Below are 12,615 nucleotides of genomic sequence, written 5' to 3'. Positions count from 1 at the left end.
TTAAGCAATTCTTCTAGTAGGAAGAACAGTGTATGGAGGGGAGTATAGACAGGCCTCCAATAATATCTTCCCCATTGCCTCAAATGATTCCCTATTCCTCCAGCATTTTAAAGCGGGGAGGGGGGGGAGAGAAGGGGGAATGTATAACCGGATAAATTCCTTTTCAGTCAGTAGAATTCTGGTGGATCAAAAACCTCCACTGAGAAAAATTCTGGTATGTTCATTGCTTTTATTGTCATAACATTCTTCTACTAGAGCCATGGTGGCGCAGTGGTGAGAATTCCAAATATGCCCATGTTACACCAACACTCCGCAGTCTGCATTGGTTGCCGATCAGTTTCCGGTCACAATTCAAAGTGTTGGTTATGACCTACAAAGCCCTTCATGGCACCGGACCAGATTATCTCAGGGACCGCCTTCTGCTGCACGAATCCCAGCGACCAGTTAGGTCCCACAGAGTGGATCTTCTCCGGGTCCCGTCAACTAAACAATGTCGCTTGGCGGGACCCAGGGGAAGAGCCTTCTCTGTGGCAGCCCTGGCCCTCTGGAACCAACTCGCCCCAAAAATTAGAATAGCCCTCACCCTCCTTGCCTTTCGTAAGCTACTTAAAACCCACCTCTGCCATCAGGCATGGAGGAATTGAGATCCTCTTCCCCCTAGGCCTTTACAATTCTATGCATGGTATGTATGTATGTATGTTTGGTTTTTATATTAATGGGTTTTTAATCGTTTTTAACATCAGATTACTATTGTACATTGTTTTTATTGTTGCTGTTAGCTGCCTGAGTCTCCGGAGAGGGGCGGCATACAAATCCAATAAATAAATAAATAAATGAATGAATGAATAAATAAATAAATAAAGAAAATAAAGAAAATAAAGAAAATAAAGAAATAAAGAAAGCAAACAAACAAACAAACAATAAATAAATAAATTCAGCATTACAAGCTAACTCTGCTGACTGCCAGCAGTTCAATTCTGACCAGCTCCAGGTTGACTCAGCCTTCCATCCTTCTGAGGTTGGTAAAATGAGGATCCAGATTGTTGGGAGCAATATGCTGACTCTAAACTGCTTAGAGAGGGCTATAAAGCACTATGAAGCGATATATAAGTCTAAGTGCTATTGCTATTATGAACTGATCTTTTAACATGGGGTAAGATATCACTTTCTTAAAGGAGAAAGTTGAAAACTGTGCATTCATAATGCTTTCCCTACCCAAAGCAATCGAGACTGCATTTTGGGTAGTCTTTGGTTTATGGTCACAATTGAGTACAAAATTATGATCATAAGTTGTTGCAGTCATGAAGTGAGGTACCCATGTGATTGCCTTGCTTAATGGCCATAATTTCTGCTTTCCCCATTATGGTTAAGTGACTCTCTGTGTTATTAAGTGAAGCATTTGGTTTTCATTTATTTATTTATTTTATTTATTTATCAGATTTGTATGCCGCCCCTCTCCATAGACTCGGGGCGGCTCACAACACAATAAAACAGTTCATGACAAATCTAATAATTTACAATTTAAAATATTTTTAAAAACCCATTATTAAGCAGACATACATACAAACATACCATACATAATTGTATAGGCCCGCGGGAGATATCTCAGTTCCCCCATGCCTGACGACAAAGGTGGGTTTTGAGGAGTTTACGTAAGGCAAGGAGGGTAGGGGTAGTTCTAATCTCTGGGAGGAGCTGGTTCCAGAGAGTCGGGGCCACCACAGAGAAGGCTCTTCCCCTGGGGCCCGCCAACCGACATTGTTTAGTTGACGGGACCCAGAGAAGGCCCACTCTGTGGGACCTAATCGGTCGCTGGGATTCGTGCAGCAGAAGGCGGTCTCGGAGATATTCTGGTCCGATGCCATGAAGGGCTTTATAGGTCATAACCAACACTTTGAATTGTGACCGGAAATTGATCGGCAACCAATGCAGACTGCGGAGTGTTGGTGTAACATGGGCATACCTGGGGAAGCCCATGACTGCTCTCGCACCTGCATTCTGCACGATCTGAAGTTTCCGAACACTTTTCAAAAGTAGCCTCATGTAGAGAGCGTCACAGTAGTCGAACCTCGAGGTGATGAGGGCATGAGTGACTGTGAGCAGTGAGTCCCGGTCCAAATAGGGCCACAACTAGTGCACCAGGCGAACCTGGGCAAACATGTGTTTTATCTAGGTGCCTCCCACCTCGAGGCACCCCTTTTTAGAGTTTCTCAACCACTAGCTTCCATACCCTTGGATCTTCACTCATCCTAGTCACACCTCACTCCACTTACTGAAGACCACCTTTGAGAAAGATAGCTAGCCAATCTTTCCTTACAGAGGCCACATGGTACTATTCTGGAGAAGGCACCATTTTGGAAGCATTTGCAATTCTCGAATTGCAAAAATTGTGGCCACTCCCAAAATGGCAGATTGGCAGATTCTGTTTCTCAAAGGGATGCACAAAAATGTTTCTGCATCCCTATTTATTAGGAATTACAAAACCATTTAGCACCCACATTCTTACAACATACATATATTAACATATAACATATAATGCATAGACTCTTAAATGTTTTTATATATGTTACTTTATCTAGGAAATGCTGAACAGAAAAATGCTATCTGATATATTCAGATAGAGGAAAACACACAGTGGAGTTATATTGATATATATAAAATAATAACGTTTTATACCTGATCAGCATTTTCTTGATCAACTGCTAATTTTTCCATCAAGGCCTCAACATCCACTGATTTCTCCTTGAGAATTGGTTCCAAAGCAGAAAGATCTAATTTCATTTTGTCAACAAGCACATTTGTCTCTAACAGTTTGGTTAAACCATTTTTTACCCGATCCCGAGCCTGGAAAACAAGCAAATGAATATTGATAATTGTTCCATTACTTTGAAAGATATTACCTTACAAAGTTGATGCAGGTGGCTGTTTTCAGTAATTCTATGGATAATCATATTTAGATTAAAATAATAATGATGTGAATATTTTAATATGTATTTATTACCATTTATTGCCAAATCAGCATGTCAAAGAAATTCTTCGACTGGATAGTTTTAGGATTTCTTTTAATAAAAACGCATTCTCTTTTACAACTAAAATAAATATTTCTATCAAAGTTAATATCATTTTCACACTATAATTTACATTTTGTTGCAATGGTTTTTACTCAAAGACTGTTTTATTCTACTAGATCTTAGGGTAGGCTTCCTCAACTGGTATTCCACAATCAGACCATGGCTCCCAGAATTTCCAACCAGAATGGTCTAAAGCAGGGGTCCCCAATCCCTGGCCATGGACCGGCTGAGGCACCAGAGGGCCGGACGAGGAACAATGGTTGGAAGATGACCAAGGAGAGATTCAACCTGGAAATAAGGAAGAACTTCCTGAAGGTCAGAGCGATCAACCAATGGAACTGCCTGCCAGGGGAGGTGGTGAACTCCCCAACTCTGGACACCTTCAAGAGGAGATTGGACTTCCATTTGGCTGGGGTGCTGTAGGGTTTCCTGCTCAGGCAGGGGGTTGGACTCGATGACCTAACGGTCCCTTTCAACTCTATAAATAAATAAATAAATAAATAAATAAATAAATAAATAAATAAATAGATAGATAAATAAACAAACAAACAAACAAACAAACAAACAAACAAACAAATGTCAGAAAGTTGGCTACATAAACAAGCGAAGCCCCATCTGAAGCATACAGGTAGCATGCAAAACCATGCCCCCTCCGGTCTGCGGTATAACCTCTCTCCATGGAACTGGTCCCTGATGTCCAAAAGGTTGGGAGTGGGTACTGGTCTAAAAACATCTAAGAGTGAAGAAGGCTGGTCTATATTGTGCCAATCTAGAATGTACTCTTTGCAGAGAGGTGGACAAATACATTCCCACTCATGCTGCTATATCCAGTTGTGCCTCTTATTACTTTGCCGCATGTAACATTTGAAGCTTATGGAATTTGCAGTCCTAGCTCTGCTTACATATTGAAGACCAGAATACATTGTCATTCAATGTATTGATTAGCAGCATCTGTATGGAGGCTAACTGCACAAAACTCCTGTTATTTGTGAAAAGTATGGTTAAAACCAGTGACATACTGTTTTTCCTTAATACAGATTGCCTTATTCAGAGACAGAAATGATGACATCTGCATTTCTTATACAATCATGCTAAATTTAGATATAAATTGAAGGGTGGTTATAGTTAAGCCAATTTGATAGAAAGAATACCTACACTCCTAATATTGAATAGAAACATAGAAGACTGACAGCAGAAAAAGACCTCATGGTCCATCTAGTCTGCCCTTATACTATTTCCTGTATTTTATCTTACAATGGATATATGTTTATCCCAGGCATGTTTAAATTCAGTTACTGTGGATTTACCAACCACGTCTGCTGGAAGTTTGTTCCAAGGATCTACTACTCTTTCAGTAAAATAATATTTTCTCATGTTGCCTTTGATCATTCCCCCAACTAACTTCAGATTGTGTCCCCTTGTTCTTGTGTTCACTTTCCTATTAAAAACACTTCCCTCCTGAACCTTATTTAACCCTTTAACATATTTAAATGTTTCGATCATGTCCCCCCTTTCCCTTCTGTCCTCCAGACTATACAGATTGAGTTCATTAAGTCTTTCCTGATACGTTTTATGCTTAAGACCTTCCACCATTCTTGTAGCCCATCTTTGGACCCGTTCAATTTTGTCAATATCTTTTTGTAGGTGAGGTCTCCAGAACGGAACACAGTATTCCAAATGTGGTCTCACCAGCATTCTATATAAGGGGATCACAATCTCCCTCTTCCTGCTTGTTATACCTCTAGCTATGCAGCCAAGCATCCTACTTGCTTTTCCTACCGCCCAACCACACTGCTCATATTTTGACTACAAAGAACAATAGAAATAGTGTTTGTTTGTATGTATGACAACAGCAGGGTAGGGAATAAACACATTTCTATATTTAATTCCATTATTATGTTAATAAAGATCAACTTACTGAAACCAGTTGCTTCCTTTTTTCAGAAAGCATGGACAAATAAAGATTGATTAACTCTAAATAGGAAGTTGGTGTTGTATAGTAGCGTCTCCTGAGCTCTGCATAATACTGTTCTGCCATCTCTGTAACACTCATGTGGATGTCTACACACATTATAGAAAGTTTCTCTTTCATTCGTTCAGTTCCGAGATCAACATGCAGAAAAAAAGTTCTTGATACAGAAAGAAGTGCTTCTTTTGGCCACTGGGGAAAAAAAGAGAGGAAATGGCTATCTAAATAATCTTTCTGGAAGTATATATGCAATAAACAAACCATTTCTTATCTAATTATTTCAACAAAATTGTCACTGAAAGACTAAAGGGAAGTGGAGGACATTATTAAATTGTACTTAATATAATATCCTACTTTCTTATGGCACGAAGGCAGCTGCTTTAACTTGTGATTTATGGAATTGGTAAGAAATACTAATGTATTCCATTTGTAATCCATGAAAACATTATTGAAAATTGACTGTTGAAGAATATTTTCCTTTAGTTACTACTATATTTAGGAGATGTTTCTACTTTCCTTATAAAATATAACATAATTTTCTCAAAAACAGGTGAGAAAGACCAAGGGCCAATATTTTACCATTAGCCAAAATTATATTAACTTGTACTTAAATTATAGGTGAAATGTAATGTTGCAGAATATAGAAAAAAAAAAAATTTGATGGGAAGGTAGCAATCCTTGAAGTAGATTCATGAATTATTTAACATCTTATCAACATTCTTCGATGAATTATTTACCTGCACAAACCAGTCAATCGTGCAGCAATTCACAAGGGAGGGAAACATTCGGCATCGTGCTCGGAAAGCATCTCCAACAGGACTCATACACAGGACAATGTGTAGCTTCTGTCGGACTCGACTAATGAAGTACTGAAATACCTGAGAAAAGACAAGTTATAATTCAGCGATGGAAAATAAACATAATTATTACTATCATTGACATAATCTATTTTTAGACAGTTTGTGTTACTGGGAATGATATACTACAAGAAGCAATAGCCTAAGTCAGTGTTTTTCAACCAGTGTGCCGTGGCACACTAGTGTGCCGCGAGACATGGTCAGGTGTGCCGCGAAGAAGGAAGCTCAGGTTCCGGTCTCATAACTTTTTGCTGAGAGAGAGAGAGAGAGAGAGAGAGAGAGAGAAAGCAAGAAAGAGAAAGAGAAAGAGAGAGAAAGAAAGCAAGAGAGAATGTTGAAAGAAAAGAGAAAGAGAAAGCAAGAGTTAGAAAGAGAGAGAGAAAGCAAGAGAGAGAGAAAGAGAGAGAAAGAAAGCAAGAGAGAGAGAGAGAAAGGGAGAGGAAGGGAAAGAGGGAGAGAAATGAGCAAAAAGCGGAGGAATAAAGAGAAATGAGAAAATGATTGAGACAGAGAATGAGAGGAAAGAGAGAGAAACAAAAGAGAGAGAGAGAGAAGTGACTTGTTTTAAAGTATATGATAAAAAGCACCCAAAGAATAAGAGGGAAACCCCCCCCAGCCCTCACCTGTTTTTGGAAATGGTTCAAGAGTATGTATACACACACACACACACACAAGGGGGGGGGGAGGAGACAGGGATGGAAAAAGAGCGGAGAGTGTCTTAGGGTGTCATTTTGTGTCATTTTGGTTGGTGGTGTGCCCCAGGATTTTGTAAATGTAAAAAATGTGCCGCGGCTCAAAAAAGGTTGAAAATCACTGGCCTAAGTGACTTAAATAGAGGTTATCCTGGACTTAGAGTCACAACTGGGCCAACATTTCCATTGCTAGGCAAGGCAGTTAAGTAAGTTTTGCCCCATTTTATTACCTTTTTGTCACAGTTGTTAATTGAATCATAAGGTCATTAAGCAAATTTCCATTGTTTGTCAGAAGCCAACTGGGAAGATTACAAGTGGGGGTCACAGAGAATACTTTATTGGCCAAGAGTGATTGGACACACAAGGAATTTGTCTTTAGTGCATATGCTCACAGTGTACATAAAAGAAAAGTTAAATTTGTCAAGAATCATGAGGTACAACACTTAATGATAGTCATAGGATACAAATAAGCAATCAAATCACATTAGGAAACAGTCAATACAAATTGTAAGGATACAAGCAACAAATTTTTAGTATACAATCATAAGTGGGAGTAGATTGGTGATAGGAACGATGAGAAGATCAATAGTAGTGCAGACAGTAAATACTTTGACAGGGTTGAGATAATTAATTGTTTAGCAGAGTGGTGGTGTTCAGGAAAAAAACTGTTCTTGGGTCTAGTTGTTCTGGTGTGCAGTGCTCTACAGTGTTGTCTTAAGGGTAGGAGTTGAAACAGTTTATGTTCATGATGCGAGGGGTCTATAGATATTTTCACAGCCCTCTTCTTGACTCGTGCAGTATACAGATCCTCAAAGGTTGGTAGTAATTGTATTTTCTGCTGTTCTAATCATCGTCTGAAGTCTGTATCTGTCTCTTTTGGTTTGCAGAACCAAACCAGACAGTTATAGAGCTACCGATAACAGACTCAATAATTCCTCTGTAGAACTGAATCAGCAGTTCTTTTTGCAGTTTAAGCTTTCTGAGTTGGCACAGAAACAACATTCTTTGTTGTACTTTTTTGATGACATTTTTGATATTTAGGTGTCCATTTTAGAAGTTGAGATTTTATCTATCTATCTATCTATCTATCTATCTATCTATCTATCTATCTATCTATCTATCTATCTATCTATCTATCTATCTATCATGTATATGATTACAGATAAATTATAAACATTAAAATGAATATATAATAACAATAAACATGGTTTTGAATACATGATGTTTTTCAAATACATGGATGTTAGCTCAGGGATGGTAGGCACGCTGGTGCATTTATGCACACCTCTTACAGACATCTTAGGAATGGTGTGAGGTCAATGGTAGACACTTTAAGATTAAAGATTTGGGGATTTGGCGAAGAAAGTAGAGTCGGGTAATGTTTTTCAGACACTGAGCACTCTGTTGCTGAAGTCAAATTTTTTTGCAATCAAGTTTGGAGCGGTTTACATTAAATTTGTATCTATTGTGAGCTTGTGCATGGTTTCGGTTGAAGCTGAAGTAGTCATTGACAGGAAGGACACTGTAGCAAATAATTTTGTGTGCTACACTTAGGTCAGATTGAAGGCGGCATAGTAAGTATCTTTGGACTCTCAATTGTATTAATATCTGATATGTAGTGTGGATTCCAGACAGATGAGGTGTATTCAAGAATTGGTCTAGCAAATGTTTTATCTGCTCTAGTTACAAGTATAATATTGCCAGAGAAGAAGCTATGCAAGATCACTTTTAATGCCTTCTTTGCAATGCTGTTGCAATGGGCTCTGGCACTTAGATCATTAGAGATAAGTACTCCAAGGTCCTTTACTGAGTGACGATCGTCAAGAAGGTCGTGATCATTTAGTTTGTATTTTGTATTCTGATTATTTTTGCCAATGTGTAAGACTGAACATTTGTTGATTGAGATTTGAAGTTGCCACTTGACTCACCATTCTGATATATAGTCTAGGTCTTTTTGAAAAGTAGCACTATTGTCGGTGGTGTTGAATAGTTTTACATCGTCTGCTAAGAAGACATAGTTGCTCTTTATATTGTCACAAAGGTAATTTAGGTAAAGAATATAGAGAGTTGGTCCTAAAATGCTGCCTTGGGGAACTCCACTATTAACAAGTACAGGGCTTGATAAAGAGTTTCCTATTTTGTCCACTTGGTATTTGTTTGATAGGAATGCACTAATCCATTTGTGCAGGGGCCCAGAAATGCCATAAGATTTTAGTTTTAGATGTAGTTTGTCATGTACCACTGCTTTGATGGCTTTGCAAAAGTCTATGATAATTGTCTCTATTGCTTTACCCTGTAGTCCATATGTTTTTAAAGTGTAGGAGTTGTAGATTGCAGGATACTTTTTTCCTGACACCAAATTGTTTGTGAGTAGATTGTTTGTCTTTAAGTGGAAGGTAATGGACTGGTTAATGATTGATTCCATGACTGCAAGTGATGCAACATAAAGAGTTTGGTCTGTAATTTTCAGCTAGGCTGGATCTCCCTTTTTGAAGATAGGGATGACCATGGATAGTCACCATAGGTAAGGAGCTGGTCCTGAAAGATTTATCAAAAAATATGCTCAGTGATTCTGCTAGGGCAGTGGAAAGGTTTTTTTATAGACCATCTGATTCAATGGATAGAGATGGTTTTAGATTGCATAGTGCCTTTTCAACCTTCTCTTCTGTGAAATCGGCGTGTATTAGATCACTGTAATTGTTTTTGGTTCGACTAGGAAATATTGGACATAAGTTGTTGCTGTTTACAAAGACTGATATGATAGAATATAGAAAATTGAAGGTCTCTACTGTTGATACTGTGTTGTCTAATATTGTAAGAGGTGGTAGCATGGGAGGGTTTCTCCTAAAGTCTTCCATCATTTCTACAGTTTTAGTTCCAGGTTGTTCTGGTTGCACCATGAGGCTAGTTGTTCAATCTCCTATCTGTATGCAGATTCATCATTGTCTCGAATGAGACCGATCGCTGTTGTGTCATCTACAAACTTCAGTAGTTTAACAGATGGATTTATTTGAGATGCAGTCATTGGGGAATAGAGAGAAGTGGAGAGAGCACACAGCCTTGGGGGGGGGGGTGCTAATTGTACAGGTTTCTGATGTGATTCTCCTTAGCTTCACCTGTTGCTTCCTGTCTGTAAGGAAGCTTATGATCCACTTACAAGTGTGTTTGGGTACCACTAGCTAGTTTAGCTTTGTTAGAAGAGCATCTGGAATGATGGTATTGAATGCTAAATAAAAGTCTAAACAGAGGACCCTTGAATAGGTCTTTGGAGATTCGAGATATTGTAGGGTGTAGTGCATGACTCCAGTATAGTGAAACTGTCATTTGCCAAGTGCTTGAATTTTGATCACATGACCATGGGGGTGCTGCAATCATTGTAAGTATGAAAAATAGTTATAAGTCAGTGCCATTGGAATTTTCAAATGGACACTAAGTGAATGGTTGTAAGTCAAGGACTATTTATACACCTGTCTAATTCCTATTAATTGCTGATACATTTAAATATCTGTGATAAACGGAGAGGGGCGGCATACAAATCCAATAAATTATTATTATAATTAATTATTATTATAAACACAGATTTAATTTATACATTTAAAGCAGTATTTACCTCATCTCTGTTGCCCTCTGCTATTCCTGCTTCTTTTGCCTTGGGTCGAGTAGCTGCTAAGACAAACTCCAGTTCATCCTTTTCAAACAGATTAGGCACCTCTCCAGAATTCAAAATATTGTTTATATCTTCCAGGAATTCTTCTACAACTATCTAAAGATTTTATAAATATCAAGTATTAAAAAATACTTTCTTTTCAGCTTTACTGTTAATTTGTCATTCCTAAATCATGTATAAAAAGCCAATTATTAAGCCTTTGGCCACATGATGTTTAAATCCAAAATATGTTGTTTAAAAAATTGCAGTATTCATGAGCATAAAACATATCATTGCTGCTAAAATCTGAGATTTTCAGCAAAGAAATAGATGTCTCCTTTTTTCTCAGCATGTTATTTGAACCATTGGGATTGTTTATCCAAGACTGATAATTTGTACTATTTTGATTTATCTTCAGGGGGCTTACTTCTGAACACCAATAAAGATTGAAAAATTAACCTCATCTAAACTTTTATTACTGTCAAGTTCTTAGCAAAATAAGGAAGTTTTAAGCAACATCTTAAAAATCTGTATAGTTCAATTTCACTGATTTCCTTTCTATCACAAATTCACTAACTCCAAAATACTTAAGATAAGTTTATATTTTCAACAGAACCAAGATTTTCTGGATAAGCACAACATTGCCAATTTTATTCTGCTTCATTAATTCTGTACAATAAAAAGTAGAAGAGTGTCCATGTGTATCACAATGTCCCACAGAACATAAAATATTCTATTTTGTATCTTCCTAATGTCACTCAAATTCAGAAAAACACACTTTACTAGAAAATAAGGGAAAAGAGAGTGGGCTGCAGAAAGAAGGAAAGGCACATGCAGAAAAGCAACAGATGTTTTCTTAGAATTCCATGTCTATGTTCATCTGAGTAAGATTTTTATGAATTTTTGCTGAATTAAGTTTAAAACAGTGTCTTATTTTTGTTCGTTTGTTTATTAAATTAATAGGCCACCCACCTTACCTCAAGGTAACCCTGTTTTAAGATTTATATACTAGTACATGGTATCCAAGTTTTATGGTGATTCTGCACGTTATCTCAAAATTTTATTTATTTGGAGTAGTTTTCATACTTTTTATCTCTGATGAAGTAAAAATTCTCAAACCAACTGTTTGCTGATGGAGATTTAAGCTAAAAAAATTATTTTAATATAATATAAGCTAAAATTGTCAGCTAAGCCATAAAACATAGAAAAGGCCAAGAAATGCTAATAAGGTGGGAGGCCGCAGAACTGGCAAAACAAAATAAATTAACTCCCATAGAGGGGCAGGAACTATAATCACAGAATCCTGCCTTTAGTTCTCTTAAAACCTCATTGTCTTTGTAGTCCTTATATCTTATAGTTGCACCTCAATAGCTGCATTGATCTAACTAAATATGTGATCTAATCAAATACTTTGTGCTGGCTATACCTCGTGGAATACCTGACTATGGTGTCCATTTACATACATATTCTAATTTGCACATATCTTTTAAAAATAATTGTAGCTGCAGAGGTTTTTTTAGCCTCCTCCATTTCCTTCAAACCTGGCAATAAACCAATTTGTGCTTTAGTTAATAAATTACCCAGAGGCCCAGTGCTATTGTATCTTCTTTTAAATAGCAGAGAATAATGTATACTTCCAAAAAGCCAATTTTAACAGCTCTGTAAAAGTATAATTCCTGTTTAATATTAAGATAAAGCAGCTGAGTTTAATCTTGACTTAGTCATGTTTGGAGTAGATCTATTTAAATAATTGGGAGAAGTTAGTGTGATTACATTTATGAAAACTTTCTGGCATTAATATACTGCCATAATGTACATTTCGCCAATTCTTTGCTATTTCTGTGGTTCAGGCACACATGCACAGAAATACACAGCAAACAATGTATATCATCTATGCTGCTTGCTGTTTGGCAAATTGCTGGGAGGCAGAGGCCTTTTTTCCTTGTTTTCCTCCCCCAAACTAAGGTGCATCTTATACTCTGACAATACGGTGATCTGATTCAAATACTGTATATCCCTGAAAATATATTCCCTACACTAAATATTCTTTAGCTTAAAGTAACCCCCATGACAAAACCAGTTATCACACCAATCCATCAGACCCCAGAGTAAGTAAGTTGGAAGTAAGCTGTTTTGCTGTGAGGCTAAGCCACAGAATATCTTGCAACATAAGGGAAGTTATTGATCCTTGAATCTGACAAAAATCATTCAGCACATTTAGCTTTGGGAAAAAGAGCACGATAACCTTCTTCAGACACCTGAAAGGCTGTCACATTTGTTTGTTTCTATCATTCCAGAGTGCACAATATGGATTTAAGTTATAAGAAGGAGGATTTCAAATGAATGTTTTAAAAAAAAAGGAGCAGTTGGACTTTGGAAC

General features: G+C 37.5%; 1 protein-coding gene across 3 annotated transcripts in view; it reads right to left on the bottom strand.

Annotated features, from left to right (window-relative positions):
* Positions 1–12,615, bottom strand: part of DNAH6 (dynein axonemal heavy chain 6) — a 223,660-nt gene that overhangs the window by 104,125 nt on the left and 106,920 nt on the right. For all 3 annotated transcript variants that reach the window (XR_011558276.1, XM_070742321.1, XM_070742322.1), the window contains exons 47-50: positions 10,200–10,352; positions 5,778–5,918; positions 4,990–5,232; positions 2,677–2,844 (exon numbers count right to left, since the gene is read on the bottom strand). Coding sequence is in view for 2 of the 3 variants with exons in the window: in XM_070742321.1 (XP_070598422.1) it covers positions 2,677–2,844; positions 4,990–5,232; positions 5,778–5,918; positions 10,200–10,352 (705 nt within the window). In the remaining variant the exon portion in view is untranslated. The remainder of the gene's footprint in view (positions 1–2,676; positions 2,845–4,989; positions 5,233–5,777; positions 5,919–10,199; positions 10,353–12,615) is intronic.

This window comes from Erythrolamprus reginae, chromosome 2, assembly GCF_031021105.1.
Source record: "Erythrolamprus reginae isolate rEryReg1 chromosome 2, rEryReg1.hap1, whole genome shotgun sequence".
Taxonomy (NCBI): Eukaryota; Metazoa; Chordata; class Lepidosauria; order Squamata; family Dipsadidae; genus Erythrolamprus; species Erythrolamprus reginae.
Note: the sequence above shows the minus strand (reverse complement) of the source record. Positions and strands in the feature narration are given on the sequence as shown.